The sequence below is a fragment of the Anneissia japonica genome, unplaced genomic scaffold, assembly GCF_011630105.1.
Source record: "Anneissia japonica isolate Jap-2015-1 unplaced genomic scaffold, ASM1163010v1 scaffold750_len1593409_cov174, whole genome shotgun sequence".
Lineage (NCBI taxonomy): Eukaryota > Metazoa > Echinodermata > Crinoidea > Comatulida > Comatulidae > Anneissia > Anneissia japonica.
This window is the reverse complement of record NW_022756705.1, coordinates 495,557-511,789: the sequence shown is the minus strand read 5'-3', so window position 1 is coordinate 511,789 and position 16,233 is coordinate 495,557. Positions and strand designations below refer to the sequence as shown.

At 34.5% G+C, this 16,233-nt stretch overlaps 2 protein-coding genes across 4 annotated transcripts; one reads left to right on the top strand and one right to left on the bottom strand.

The window, feature by feature from the left end:
- Positions 1 to 116: 116 nt before the first annotated feature.
- Positions 117 to 4,649, top strand: LOC117124332 (polycomb group RING finger protein 6-like; the record flags this gene model as incomplete). The annotated part of the gene is made up of 8 exons (XM_033270540.1): positions 117 to 272; positions 607 to 709; positions 1,528 to 1,624; positions 1,925 to 1,980; positions 2,069 to 2,140; positions 2,353 to 2,555; positions 3,004 to 3,090; positions 3,792 to 4,649. Coding segments are annotated over 8 exons (831 nt in total), but the record flags the coding sequence as incomplete, so codon positions are not given.
- Positions 4,599 to 15,469, bottom strand: LOC117124359 (anaphase-promoting complex subunit 4-like). 3 transcript variants are annotated; one of them, XM_033270577.1, is made up of 20 exons: positions 15,306 to 15,469; positions 14,492 to 14,622; positions 13,765 to 13,870; positions 13,220 to 13,457; positions 13,024 to 13,092; positions 12,835 to 12,934; positions 12,335 to 12,451; positions 11,638 to 11,721; positions 11,223 to 11,309; positions 10,878 to 11,062; positions 10,650 to 10,750; positions 10,446 to 10,497; positions 9,451 to 9,553; positions 8,563 to 8,619; positions 7,571 to 7,810; positions 7,200 to 7,294; positions 6,672 to 6,770; positions 6,076 to 6,354; positions 5,885 to 5,987; positions 4,599 to 5,455 (listed from the first exon to the last, which is right to left on the bottom strand). In XM_033270577.1, exons 1-20 carry the CDS (start codon positions 15,319 to 15,321, stop codon positions 5,309 to 5,311), a joined length of 2,409 nt encoding a protein of 802 aa, XP_033126468.1. In that variant the 5' UTR covers positions 15,322 to 15,469; the 3' UTR covers positions 4,599 to 5,308. The 3 variants fall into 3 exon arrangements, with proteins under 3 accessions (XP_033126468.1, XP_033126466.1, XP_033126467.1); XM_033270575.1 differs by having other exon boundaries at positions 12,829 to 12,934; positions 15,306 to 15,468; XM_033270576.1 differs by lacking the exon at positions 15,306 to 15,469 and adding an exon at positions 15,044 to 15,068 and having other exon boundaries at positions 12,829 to 12,934.
- Between the last annotated feature and the right edge of the window lie 764 nt (positions 15,470 to 16,233).

The following is a 16,233-nucleotide window of genomic DNA, read 5'->3' as shown; positions in this document are numbered from 1 at the left end:
ATTTATTTAAAAAAGAAATGATAAATGCTGCAGCGCTTACTAAATAGTAGTACTTCATTTAAAAAAAAAATCATTTTGTGCAGCACTTTAATTTGATTATTTACAGTTATTGTTAATTTTACAGTAGGTTGAAAAATGTTCATAAAACAGCTCGATCGGCAATAAATCGTGCACATCACTACCAGCAGAACAAAGCTTTGAAATCAAAGAAATTTTTGAAGGTGAATTCAAAGCCCTCATATAAAGTTGCTAAAGTCCATGTGCAATTAGAAGTAAGTAAACTTTTTTTTTTTTTTGTATTTTAAGTTCAGGGGAAGATTTTTCTTTGTGGGGTGGGGGCAGGGAGACGAAGAAGAAAACAAAAAAAGAAAGAAAAAGAAATTATTGATCACCCAAAATGCCTCCGATGTTATTTCTGGGTGTGTCGAAAACAAATATTTCCCAGGGTAGTGGATTGTCTCTCGATCGGCCTCCTTTTTGGGGGGGGGGTGGCCCTTTCGGACATCTATGGATCCGCTCCTAATGTTCATTAACAAATTGTTTACAGTAAATTGTCAACTTTTATTTTACCATATAATATAATAAATGATGATGTGCATTTTACAGCCCGTTCAAGTCAAGTTGACATCTATTAATCAGTATATCACCTGTTTCCTGTGTGGAGGTTACTTGGTCGATGCTAGTACCGTCACAGAATGTCTACACACTTGTAAGTTGCTTCCACATAATGTCTCTTAATTATAATAGTCCCTTGCGAGGCTACATTCATCCATTATGCCAGTTAAAATGTCAAAATCCAGAGCTGTCTATCTCTGGTTGGATATAATTTTCTTCATGGTGGTTACATGGTCGATGCTACTACTGTCACAGAATGTCTACACACTCGTAAGTTACTTCCACATAATGTCTCTTAATTATAATAGTCCCTTCTTGTGAGCCCACATTCATCCATTATGCCAGTTAAAATGTCATCCATTATGCCAGTTAAAATGTCAAAACTCTGATCGGATAATATAGTGCATAGCTTCATTTTAAACTTTCAATATTACAGTATTTATTTTTGTCACATCTAATAAATAGTCACGATGTTAAAACAAACCAAATCGTTATTTGTTATTTGATATTTACATAGCGCCTTCTCCTTTAGGTTACAAAACACTTTGTTTTCCCTCATTGGGTCCACATGCTTAAGTGTTGCTGCCATATTGGTGCAGCAGCAGGAAATCCACCCCACCAGTTACCCATTTATACTCCTGGGTGGAGAGAAGCAATGCAGAAAAAGTGTCTTGCTCAAGGACACAAGCGAAATGCACAGCGAGAAACCAAACTGTTCTCGCTGCGCCAGATTGCTTCCACAAAATTGTGCAGCATGCTGTGGAACCCATTCTTGTGCATTGTGTTTGTGCGTTCAGCAAGTGGGCATAGCTAAGAAAGCGCGGAAGACATTGCATTGTCGAATCAAAAGAATTTTTTTTTTAGTGATCGCACTAATAACTTCATGATTATATTTTCTTTTTCTTTACATAGTTTGTAAGAGTTGTATTGTTATCCATGTCCAAAGAAGTATTACATGTCCAGTGTGTGATGCCTTGATCCATGAGACAAATCCATTGAGCAATATCAGGCGAGTTATATTTTTAAAGGGTATTTATGTAGAGGGTATAGGGCCTATATTTAGAATGTATGCTTATTGTTTAAAGATTGAAGAATGTTAGCTTGTATTTTGAAAACCTTGTCTCGAATTAGAGAATTCACAAAATTAGAGAGGCCTTGAATTGGAGGGTAAACTGTGTAAAAGAGACAGACTTTATACAAGCGAGGAAAAATATATTAAAACAAAAACTGATCCTAGAACTTTTGGCCTTATTTCATCATTTATTGTTACCATCATCTTTTATAATTGATACCTTATCTTATATTTCAGGTTCGATAGAACCAAACAAGATATTATTTATGAGCTGTTGCCACGAATCCCAAAAGGTAAGAATACATTTAATATTTTGGTGATTGATTCTAATATAGAAACTGGTATTTTCAATGTATTTTAAAAAATATTTTCTCATTTCAGAGGAACAAGCAAGGTTTGAGGCCTTCTACAAGTCTCGCAATCTCCCATTGCCTCCCTCTTCAAATGAAGATGGTAATAGCTCTTTTTTTCAGTCATATACAGTAGGCTATTGAATAAAATTTCTTTTAAAGACGTAAAATCATTAAACTCCATTGCCAAAGATTTAGGCCCTGGCCTAACTTGATAGGTCTACGTTCAAGTTACAGTTTACAAAACAGTTAATAATTTGTGTACTCTTGGTTTAGGTCAGTACTTGTTAAAAGCCATCATTCTTTTATCTTTAGTTCCCAATAAAAGATCCTCAGCTGGGTCATATAGTCCTGTGGATGACCTAGTGTCAGTGAGATTGGAATTTTCAGGAGCATCTGCCGAATGCAATCAAGTTCAGCCACTTTGTAAAAAGTTTATACGTGTTCCAGGCCGTGCAACTATCAGGCATGTGCAGAAGTTTCTGATCAAAAAGCTCTCCTTGAAAGAAAATACCCTAGTAAGTGTGCTATTTTATTCTCCTCTAATAGTTTTCTGGGTTTAAACTAATGGAACTAAGAACAAAAGAAAGGAGGGCAAGGAAAAGAAAAGGTTAGCAAAACGCCTACTAAGCCACAGAAGGGATTGAACATTTAATAATGTTTATTCATAAAGGGCCATCAGAACCACGCCACTTTTTTTTCAATTCTATTACTGTTCGCATCACATTGTCTTTTTAATGCTGTATATTTAAACAAAAATCCACCATGCACTTGTTTTTGTTTGGAATCGGCCAAATTGTCATCACCACACAAAGGTGGGTCAAGTTGGCCCTGATAAGAACAAAAGACGGAAAGGGCGAGGAAAATAAATGGTTAGCAACATTTGATGTTTATGCATTGAGGGAAATGATTTTGTTTCATGTGAATGTAATTGACAATAAATATATCTTGTATTTTGTACCACAGGTTGATATTGTTTGCAGCGAGAATGATGAGATTATTGAGGGTCAGACCACCCTGTGGAACATTTTTCAAGAGATGAATATCACAAATGTAAGTACCAGGCCTACTTAACAACTCAACAATTCAGATCTTACAAATTGGAAAAAATCTTTGAAGAGGATTAATGGAACGTCATTATAGCTCACCCTGCATAAATAAGTCCGACAAAATGACTATTAACAAATGGTCTTTGCCCTGATGACGTCATCATCGACCAATTATTGACGTAAAAAAAGTCTGATTGCGCATATTTTTCTTAATAAAATCAAGTTTAACCTAACCACAACAAACTACTAACGCAAGTGATGTCGGATTGAGTGCACGTCTTTATGACGACGGAAGAGAGTGTTGGGGTCAGCAACTTTTTGACATCGTTAATGCTAGATATGATCGCATATAAACAACACCATTCTGCGATCTGACAAAATATTATTTTAACTCATGTTTTTTCTAGTTAAGTGGAAGAATGCCAGCGATTAAAATAATTTTTTGTTTTTATCAAAGGTAAATTCAGCTAGGCCTGGCCACCGTCAGCCAGGCCTAGGTATTGGAAACTGACACCCGATCTTTATAAATTTTTCAATTAACGAACACCCCTTGGTGCCAAAGGGTATTTTACTGGAGGTATCATCAACCAATGCAAGCATAACTGAGTACTCTATAAAAATATAAGGCTTTTTTATTCTTTTCTTTTTCTATTTAGTGAATAAAGATTAAAGCATGAGCTAATATAATGATGTTTGTTCTTTCAGGAACAGTTGCTGACTCTGTACTACACCCTAGCAGTCAACAGTAACAGGTTAAGTTGACAAAGCCCATCTTAAAATGCAACTGGATATACGATTGAGCAGATTTGCCAATTTACCTGTATACTAGCACAACCAATAAGAAGCTAAGCCCATGTAGATTAACTGGATAGTGTTAGGCAAGACATTTTTATAATGCATTTTGTGAAACCTGCCAAATGTTGATGACTTAAAATAAGTTTGTATATTATTTTGCTAAACGAGAAAACAATGTTTTTTTTTGCCTTCCTTTAAAAATTGCAGTTGACTGTACAAATGGTTCACTGTAGTGTCTGTTAATATTCAATAAATGAATATTAATAGTCTGCACATGATTGATTCAATTCTACAATGTGGCGAAGACAAGTCAAACCAGTCACTCCTCGCAGTGGCGTGCTTTTCAATACTTGGAGTGTGTATTATGCTTTCTTATCTGACAAAACATGCTCGAATGTCAGTATTTTAAAAATATTTTTAAATTTTATTGCATTAAACTAACCTTTATATATTTATCATGCTATATTGTTATTTTCCAACTGTTCAACATTGAAACAACATTTTTGAACGATTTTATGATGGTCTCTGTCTGAAATAAAATAAATTTTGAAGGCTGATTTCTCAAATACTTTTCTTTAAACAGCTGTATGTTTAAACTTTATAACGAAATGTTGGATTTTTTTTTTGGCAAGGAGTGACTGGTTTGGCTTGTCTTTGCCACATATAAAATTTAGCAATGTATAAGTTATTTTTAAAAAATGGATGTAAACAATAAAAACCTTCCTCCCATTCTGATATGTCAATAAAATAAATCTACTGTTTTTATAATAAATGGTCCTTTATTACTGTACTAGACTTCATACGGTATACCCATTTTCATAGGTGGATGATTATATGCAGCCAACGAGTACAAAACAACAGAAAGGCTACCATAAAATACTGTAGTTGGGGGAGAAAAAAAATGATATGTATTTTGTACATATTAGTAGACTCTAAAATCTATTAAACAAGCCTTTGAAACCCCCCCAAAGCAAAGCCCCAGACCACCTTCGAAACATTCTAAGCTACGCTCGACCACGCCTACTTTGCTCTTGTCGGGGGGAATCCTTGGCCCACCCCTACAGTGACTCCAGTTGGAATGGCAAATTTGTGGTTTGACAACAGTGGGCAGTAGGGTCTTTCCCTGATTCCTTGCAGACTAATCCAGGGGAAGAGAAGCAAGGGCAGCAATCTTTTTAAATAAGACAATGCAACTCTACCATGTTCACTCCTTAATATTAAGGAGCTTTTGATTTTTTCAACGACCAACGCTAGAATGGAATCACTCTGCATACATAGATTTGGCCAAATTGCGTCCTAAAATCCATGCAACGAGAACTTAACTTTCTTGCATGCGCAAAAAAACTTTTAGTGACATCATTACATCCTACCGTCATTGTGCCATTGAAAGCTCTCTATTAAACATGAGTACAGTAAATGTCTAAATGTCAGCCTGTAAGGCTTATGTTCTCTTTATTCTCCTCTTCATTTATTTCCTTTGTTGTGTCTAGTACACTTGCATCAGAGCTTTCATCTTCATTGTCATCTTCTGTTTCCATGTCAAATATTCTGACTCGGCGGAAATTAGAGAAAACCTAAAGAAAGAGAAAGAAATTTCATATGTGATGTGTTAAGCAATTTTTAAGCCAAAGCAATACTGATAAATCTAACTTAAGCAAAAAAATGGACTTAAGACGAATTTAAACCGAGTTCTAGATTGATAAATCTGGCCACAGTTCAAGATCTTGACCTACCCACCAATCACAAGGCAAACACCAACAAAAAAACGATTTACAGTACTAGTAACTTTAAATGCACATTACCATCTGAACTTTGCTAGTATGTTAAACTGTATGAGTGTCCTCTATGGAACTGTAATCACCTACTCTTCACATCTTAACGGGAACTTATACACATAAGTAAAAATTATGCAAATCAAGTACTGTAATCTTAAAGGGGACATGCATTAAATATAACAATTTATGTATAAAATCTATCCTATACCGGACATATACGAGACATACCACACAGGAGACCTTTCTTGAGCCACTAACAGCAAACCTTCCAGCCTTCATGTTTTCTAGCCTTCGTGATTGTGTAACATGGATACCGGCATCAACAGAAACTCTGAAATAGATGACAAATTCAAATTAACCATTCTTAAAAAAGCCTTAAAAGAAAGCTGCTACTACAAAAATAATGTATATAAACATACACATCTTTTTGAAGCATTGTATCAACATCTCCTGATGACAACTTTATGAAGAGTTGAGTCCGAATCAAGGCACTTAAACTCAGCTGGCACAGGATGGACAGGTTCTCACCCTCGCTGTTCATTTCATGTAGTAGCAAAGACAACGTCTCATCATCGTAGAAACAAGCATCTAGGACCTGATGCTGGCTGCAGGCTGGTGAGGTGGACGTGGTGCTGCTGTTTAGACTCGAATCCCCAAGCGTTCCAAAACATAGTTTGAGGAACTCAATTTTAGATGACCTGCAAATTCAGCAAAAAACTAATAATAAATAATAAAAATAAATATAATAATAGCAGATAATACAATAGATTTTCACAATTATGGCAGCAAATGACATGCTGGTAATAAGGGAAAAAAATTACATAAATTAAAAATGACCAAGGTATATGGAAAGCAAGCACAATATATATTCTAAATCCTTGGCAAGTTAATCCTGTAGACAGTTTAGGGGCTGTGACTCATTAGGACCTGTGCTAATCAGGAGTGGGGGGGGGGGGAAAGGCATATCTCATGGGAACCTGAGCACAGAAGAGACCTACTTAAGTATACCACATACCTTTCCTCCTGGTCTGGTTGTCGAATAATGTACAAGGAATCAGATGGTACCTGCTGAGGTAGCATGACTATGTATATAAGACTTGAACCAACACAATGTCTGTTAAGAAAAATTTAATGCATCTTGTATCGAGTCAAAAAATATGTATGGAAATGCTTTTTATTTTTCTCCTACCACATAACTAAGTTTCCCAGAAATTGGTACAGTCTGTCACATACCTGTGAGGAAGCAAAAATTCACTGCTAACAGACCCATTTCCTACTAATTCAAAATGTTGGCATGTTTTTTTTTACACTGTTGTGTATATCTGTGTTATTAACTTAATATTACTTTCATTAACCAGATCTTCTGGAAGTTCCTCTCACCCTTTCTTCCTCACCAGAAGCCACATTCATCTGTTGATTCATAAACCACTGTACATGGATATTCGACTGATCAATAATTTTTTCCTTATCTTTATTACGTAAATTGTGTTCTGTTTTTGGTTTGTGACCTAACAGTATTTTGTATAAAATATTGAAATCTTACTGTGACACAGGCCAGGATCTCTTCGCATCTTCCTTTTTAGGACTGTTGTACAGTTTGAACATGCTATTACACTGCAAGTGCTGTCCAATAATTGTCTAAGAAAATATGAATAAAATTTAATATATTATATTCATAATATATTTATTAAATTGTTTGTTTATTAGCTCAAAACAGACAATATAACGTAAATATTTTTCTCTTTCTAATCAATATAAAAAAAATTGTTAATTCTGTCATTTATACATATAATAATGCTTATCAATATAATTTAAAAATATTACAGTTACAAGGCATATTGACATGAAACTTGGTAGGAGTGTTGATAAAATTTATTAGTAATGAAAAGGTTTGTGTGGATAAAATTGACTAACCGATGGTCTATTGAGGGCAGTGTTTATGGCTGTCTGTAGTTGCTCATGAAGTTGGATGAGTGATTTCGTTGGCTGATGTGGATACAATAGAGGGCTCTCTTGCATGATTGGACTACTCTGGATGAACGAGTACCAGTCATTTCTGGAGACATCTGTCACCAATTGCAAGTCCTCCTTCTTAAGGTACTGTCCGACTCGCTCAAGTGTGAAGCCTGATGTCTTCCCTTCGTTCTCTGGATTCTTTATGTTTGAAAATATACAATACATGCAAATTAAAAATGCTACTTTTGATTAAATTGACTTCTGTGTGTTATGGCATAGTAATATTCTTATTGATATTACCATTATTATTATGAAACCCCTACAAACAGATCACCTGTGGGACATGTGCCCCTTAAAAGTTCGGGGTTTTTCCTCAACTTGCAGCCAAAAAGTGTATCCTTAATAGGGGTATTCCAAATGAGGGATTTTACTCTATTTTTGTCATTAATATTCTTTTATTATTCTCTAGCAACAGTAGTATGATCAATAATAAATTAACACTCTGCCCGCCAAACATGGAGATCTCTGTGTTTCAGGTTTTTTTTACGGAATCTGATAGATGGGGTAATTACCGAAATGTACTAACAATTTGAACATTATATTCAGTCTGGACCGTAAATGTTTCGCTATTTCAATGTAACCTATTCTCAGTAGTAGTACTGTAGTTCTTGTATTTATTACATGTCAATCTGATCACATACACAATCACAGCGAGTTTTGGAAAAGTATTAAAATTTGCTAAAAAGTCTGGCGGTGGCTAATACTATATTTTCCAACCCCTGGCAGTCAGAGTGTTTACATGGCTTCACAGGACACCCCCCTAACTTTTTGAATATCTTTATAATAAATTTATTATGTATTGATCACACGGCTGTCTAAGTAACTCTGTATCTATATACTTTAACTTTAAAAAAGAGCGTTTCTTTTAAAAGAATGAACTATAAACTTACATCTGTAAAATTTTCAGTTAAGAAGTCTGCAACAAAGTTGACATTTTTTTGGTTCATCTGAAGGTGAAAATATTTAAAAAAATAAAATCTATTAATATATAACACACTTAAAAAGAAAATTTAAAAAAAAATGTATTTATTTTATCCATTAAAATTACAGCATCACTTGTAGTATATATACAAATAGTTTCATCTGGCTTGCTTATTTAAATGTAGAACGGTTTCATCATAACATTGACGAAAGCTAGTTAATATCCATTGTGCTTGGTTTACAGTTCCACAATCACATGTTAATGTTGTACTGTTGGTGAGCAAAAATTAATCCTACTATATCTGTTGCAACTTTAAATACCCTGAACTGGTAATTCTATAACTAGAGGTGATGCAGCCTATTTCATCTGTAGTAGTCCCTCCTAATGTTTCATTCGCCAGTTTAACCATGATTACACACTGTCAAACCTTAGTATTAGCAGTGGTACAACAGCATCGTTTGCCAGCCTCATCATGATCACACAATGTCCTATCTTAATAACAGCTAGTGTAACATTCTCATTTGTAGCCTCAACATAATCATGTCAACCTTACTAATAGCTGGTGGAATAGCCTCATTCACCAGCTACATAATAATCACACTATGTCCTACCTTACTAAATAGCAGCTCGTGCAACAATCTTTTTCGCAGCCCATCATGATCAGACAATGTCGTACCTTATTAATAGCTGGTGGAACAGCCTCATCATGATCACAAAATGTTGTACCTTACTAATAGCTGGTGGAACAGTTTCATTCGCCAGCCTCATCATGATCACACAATGTTGTACCTTACTAAATAGCTAACTTGTGCAACAATCTCATTCGCAGCCTCATCATGATCACACAATGTCGTACCTTACTAATAGCTGGTGGAACAGTCTCATTCGCCAGCCTCATCATGATCACATACAACCAACGAAAGAATGCTTTGAAACTGGTAAGACTAGAATCTATCACCCTGTTAATAAATAAAAACATTACACATTAATCAGAAAAAAGTATAGAACAATATAAAGTAAATGGACTTCATTAAAGTGGACTTCATCAGGCGACTGTCACAGTCTTCTGATGAAGTCTACTCTGTAGACGAAAGCTGTAGAATAAAATCTATATTGTTAGTCTCAAAAGTGCTGACTGTCATTTACTTTATATTGTTCTATACTGTATCAGACTAACACGGCTATACTTTTTATTCATCAGAAAAAAGTGTAACTGGTTTATTATCAGTACCATCAACACCAGTACCGTCATCACAACCATCACCCCAACTGTCAACACCAGTACCTTGAACAACTGTACCGACAACTGGGGTGGATGCAGGGGAGTGCAGAAGGTGCAATCGCACCACCTAAACTGTATTAAAAAATAATTGTTGTATTGAATTGTTGATATTTTATTTTTATCATTATGAACATAGTGAATTTATAAAGTATGAGAGTGCAATTTCCAGGTACACTGAGGTCCATATTCTTGAAATGTTCACATCTCAGCCCCAACCATGGTAGGGCTGAGGTGGTGTGGACTCTCACGCACCCCCCTACAGCCAAATCCTGCATCCTCCCCAAGACAACACCAGTACCCAGGGGAAGATCCAGCAGGGGTGAAAGTGTATTTGCTTCCTTTATTAAACCGTCTAAAATCGTTTAGATAAGTGGTAAATGCAAAGCTTCCAGAGGGCGAAGTCCACTGGACCCCAAATGGGGCCCTTGGCGGACCTCCCCCCCCCTCCCCCAGCCCTACCACTCAAGTTCCTCGGCGGATCCATCCTCGATCTGCCTCTGACCAACAACACAAGTACAGTCACCAACATACCACTCAACAACATGCCACTCAGCTTACATTATACTTACTGAAGTAATTCATTTGCCTTCAGCATGAATGAACCCAGAGCAATAATAGCATCTGCAAAAAAAAAGAAATCATCATGACTTTTAAACTCTAAGAAAGAAGTTTTTAAAAAACATCTTATTCTCAGAAAGTAATATATAGAAAGAGCTTTTTTTAAAAATTGTGAGAAGTAAGATAAAAATATGTAAATTAATCATCTATCTTACCCTGAACCGAAGCAGGTGATAAACCTAACACACCATACTTATCGTACCACAGTGACATCCCCTTCAACTCTGTCAAGTGAAACAGCAGCATTTGACCAACACTAGGTAGACAGAAAAGCCAATGTTTAAGTAGGATATTAAGAATTCAAATAGCAATTGTGAATATAATCTGAAAGCACAAGGAGGCCTTACTAGCAATAAACACTCTATAAGTTAGCATTATCTTACCTCTGGAGGTTCTTTAAGATGAGTTTCTGAATGTTACAATATGAATTCTCCACTGAGTGGCCGAGCTTCTTTAGGCCTTTCTCTGTCAGCTCATGAAGCAGAAATGCTTGAAGCTCCTGGCAAGATTTACCCCACATCAGCAACTGAAGAAAATCATCGCATACTGTCCCTGGCGTAGGCTTGCTCTGTTAAATCAAATAAGTTCATAATTTGCAGGAGGTGGGTTAGTTTCTGTGAGATTCTTGCTTGCTTAGCAGTATGTTGGAGACCATCCCTGAATTCCGGGAGACTCCCACTGCACATCAATCAATCAAATAATTAATTAATATTCATTTGTTTACTTACCTCAGCATACTTGTTCAGCTTAGACTCCATTTCCAGCAATATGTCCTCCCATGCTTCTGACATTGATTTTACAGTCTGGTTTAAATACTAATTTATATAAATCAGAAATAACAATTCTTAAAAACAAATTTAAAGAATTAGGTGCTGTAGTAGTTCAGTTTTTAATATAATTTAGTTTCTATTGTGTATTATATTTATTTGTACAGCACATATCCAGAGAAGCATATTTATGCATGGTGCCCTCTTCAACATAATCAATGAATTCAAATGGCTACTTTATTAAGCTAATGGTATTTGCTATGCAAGACTTACAAAATACTGTATTAATTTACAATAGGCAATCAACCAGGAAAAATCTTGAAGAGGCTAAAAGCTGAAGCAAAAACAAATGAAAATCAAGTAGTAAAAATGTTACCTCCATTAATGAAGAAATCTTGCCATATTTGGCAGAAAGCTGGGCTATCTCAATTCGTCGAGATGATAACAGTGTTGAATTGCACTAGGTAGAAATAAACTTTATTTTTTAACAAAATCATTATAATGAGGAAGGTGAAAAACATTAACAACAATTTAATAACTATTCACTAATGACATGCAGTATTTTCCACAGGTAAACACGGTAAAATGACGTATGGTATGTCACTTGTCATGCTCAGTGTGGTTCCAGAAATTTGCCAACAGAGCATCGGTCAGGGTCTCAGAATTTATCGCTTAGTATGGCCCACATTGTGTATTTAGACTACAATGTTAGGGATTAGCAATTAAAATAATGTTATTTGGATAAGCAAATTATTTTTTTTTTCTGACGACCTCATCGTGGTGTAAGGCGACGGTGACCTGAATGAAAGCGATTAGTGATAGTACATAGAATCAGTGTGAAATTCAACTGTCTATACAATCATAATTCAACATGCAGTAATATTCACAAAAAATGTTTTGTGGCCATTCAAAAAATTCATAATCCATAATTATGCAAATTTCCTGCGATGCTTGTGACAAATTTCCTGCGATGCTTGTGACAACACTGCCATTAAATGATAAACAATAATGACAATAATAAATACAAATTATTTTAAGATGGCAAGATAAAATATAACAGAGAAATATCTTACAGATAAGAGAATGCCTTGACAAGCAGACTCATCAGTTGCATTGTTCACTTGCTCCATCATCAACCATAATGTATGAAGGTCGGATGACAACATCACTGACTTCATTTCTTTAGGTGTCTACACAAAAATGAAAACAAAAGATTGCAACCAATATTTTTTGATATTTTTTTTTTTTTTTCTTCTAGTTTTTAGACTTTTTTTAATTATGATGCTACCCAGTGTATTTTACAGCTGAATACAAACAGCTTTTGCTCTTATTTGTTGGCAAAATAATAATAAAGACAAAATAATAATGAAGACAATGATGATGATATGGTGATGGTGATAATGATGATGATGATTGATGGGGATGATGATAATGATAATAATACCGTAATAATAATTAAATCATATTAATAAGGATGATAATACCATATTAATTAAATATTATTAATAATAATCCTATGGTCTTAAAAAATAAAATACAGCAAAAATTTCAAATTAACAAAAATTACCAGTACACTGTCATATTCCTTGAGATCAACATGGCCAACAGGTGCAATACCAAAGGCATACAACTGGACACGGCCACTTGCCATTCCTACCACTAATACGTTTAATCTATAAAGAATGCACAAGAAACAATTGAAACGATAATTATCAGTTCTTATAATATTTAGTGATATTAGGGGTATAGATACATTACTGACCTTTCTTGACCTTGTAACCTCTTAATATCATGTACATCAGTTCCTGTACCTCTATTTGTAGTTGTATAACTGCAAGGGAAAAGTAAGCACATAAGGTATTTATTAATAATGATTTCAGTTACATTCACAGAAATAAATTCATGTACAGAATCACAATAGAGATGTGATTTACGAAGAGGTGTCAAGTGAGACGTACCTTTTAGGAAGTGGGGCCATCTTGGGGAGGTATGTGTAAGAGTTATCTTGGAAGATATCTTGATGATTAGCATCCTGGTTAGTATCTGTTACATTTCCATTTGAACTATTGGTTTTATCATCTGTATTTATCCACTGCATACAGTTGACAGTGAGCCCCATTTCCATTTTGTGCAGAATGGCAGCGTTCTCTACATCACAGAGAAAGACTTTGCCACTTTCATAGCTTACAGCAAGTACTGTTGGAATAAGGATACCTTATTAAGTGATAAAGTAAATGCAAGTGAAGAAAGTTTCTATACTGCACCTCTGGTTATGGCAGTGTATAAGTTTTTTAAAAAAAAATCCCACATGGAATTTAAAATTAAGTAAAATCAAACATTGTAAATGGTAATAGCAGTAAGTTAATGGCAAATATACTGCATATTTTATATGGATGAGAAGAAAGTTGCACCCAACTGAAAAAAACCCCAATTAATAAATAGAAAATGTCAAGTTTTTAGGCCTCTAAATTTTGATAAAAACAATTGTCTTCTAATTAAAAACCTTTGCCATCCGGTCGCCAAGCTAATGCTGTAACAATCTTGCTTGTTTCCTCTGCAGGCACTGGTAGTAACCAGACCCTCTGCCACTGAAGTCTATGAAGAACAACCTATAAAACAAGTCAAAAAGGTTCTAGAATGAGATGCAAAGGAATCCCCACTCATTCTCTAATCATCAAGAATAGCATTTTTTTTGGTTTTAATATGTACTTTTTTCATTATTATTATATACTGTAATTACTGCAATTTTTATTGTTTTCATTTTATGGTCTATACTGGCGGTTCTAGGAAGTTGAAATTTAAAGTAGGGGTCCAGGGAGGGACTTTCATTGATGAAGGGTCTATACAACCTCAGCCCCACCATGGTTGGGGAAGAGGTAAGAAAATTTATGATTCACCTCTAGATGAAAGGAAATGGCACTCTCAGACTTAACTTTTGAAAATAATTTTCTTTCTTTCTTCCACCAATGGTCTTGAAAGAGTGCAATATGAATTGGGATGACTTTTGAGGTATGTTTACCCTTTATTGTAATTATATATTCCTATCATAAATTATATAAATTAAAAAAAATAATTTAACTATATATAAAATGATGTCATCATGGTGATAAATGTTCTTTATAATATTACATTCTATTGTCAAGATGGGAACGATAACATTGAAAGTGGTTACAGTAGCAGTAGATGATACCTTAAAAAAATCATTTGGGAATATTAATTATGAACATTACCTCTCCCTGTATATTAGCCAGGGCAATTAGGTCCATCTTCGGTGACCATTTCATCTGGACAACCTCGGCAGAGAGGTTCTTTTCCTCTAACTTACGAAAAAAATACTGCATGGTTGGTTCATGTACTTGACCTATTAAAAGAACATTATAATTTAGGCATTGGTTATTGTTACACCAGTCTTAAAAAATTCCTAATTTGCTTAAGAATATTACAAGTTGAAGTCATGCAATAACATCCAAACAAGAATTGGTGTAACAATTTTTGTTATCAGTTTCATTACAGTACCAGTAACCATCAATCATATAAATGTGTACAGTACAAGTTAATGTGACAAAGTTATGACATTGGTTAAAATTAAAGAACATGGCACAAATTAAAAATTTTGAAAAAAAACCAAAGAAATTTTCGGACAAAATTGTAATAATTGTTGCAACTGCCTTTTCTTCAAGTCAAGCAGACTTTTGTCAGGCACATCAAAATAAATATAGACCTAATTTTTTCCCCCGACAGATTTTTTTTATTTACCTACTTAGGTGAGGCATTTTTTATACCTTGTTTCATGAACCTGCTGCCCACTAAAATTGATGATTTCAAATAAAAATAAAATTTGATATTTGGCCAATTAGCACAACCGCCGCCACGACATAAATGGAAATTTCTGAAAAAATAAGACACTAAACAGATGAAGAAATATATTAAAAAAAATGTTGTTTTTATTTTTTTTTCCACCCTTCTTTGATAATTTTTAAAAATTAAATTTAAAAAAAAAATGTATAAAAAAAGTTTTGCCTTTTGCCTACAGACAATACCTACCACGCACGATATACATTTTCCTGGGTCTAGCTGCCTCCCTTCCTCCTACTACGAGACTAGGACTAGGGCAGGCTAGGACATAGTGTTGTCTAGGGCCTGCCTCTATGAATCCTAAGCTACTAACTCATATATGCCTAGGCTAAGTAAAGGGCCGCTAGGCCAGCCCTCCCTTATAATATATATTATTTAATTCCTCCTTGGCTAGCTGAACCGGGTGCAGATCAACTCGGCCACAGTCAACTCGGCCACAAGTCAACTCGGCCACAAGCCAACTCGGCCACAAATCAACTCGGCCACAAAAATTTCGGCTTCTGCCAACTCGGCCACAAGTCAACTCGGCCAAAAGTCAACTCGGCCACAAGTTATGTAATGTAAATCTAAGTTTTTGCATCCTTTTTCTTCAATATATGATTGAAATAAAGTACACAGTATGTTTTAGTAAAACAGGACCACCACACTACAAAAAGAGATTTGAATGCTATTGCCTATGAATTAAAAAGAGTTATTTATTAATGTGTTCGTCTTCTGTTTACTCACAAAATTCTACTTCAACAATAATATTAAACAACAATAACGACAATAAATTAGTAATGTTTACATTAATAATACTAATTAGTCATTAAATGTGATAATAACAACAACAACATTAATAGTAATATTTATTTTAACAAATAGTAATAAAACTAGTATGGTAATAATAACAATATTTAAATATCAATTTTAATAACTAATTAGTGATAATAACGATATTGAAGGTGATAATAGCAATAATACAATAATAAATTAAAGATAATTTTTATTTTTATAATAATAGTAATACTAATTAGTAATAATAATAATAATGATACTTAGGCCTACTTAGTAATAATAGGGTAATAATATCGATAATAAAGGTGACAACAACAACAATAATATTAATAATAATAAT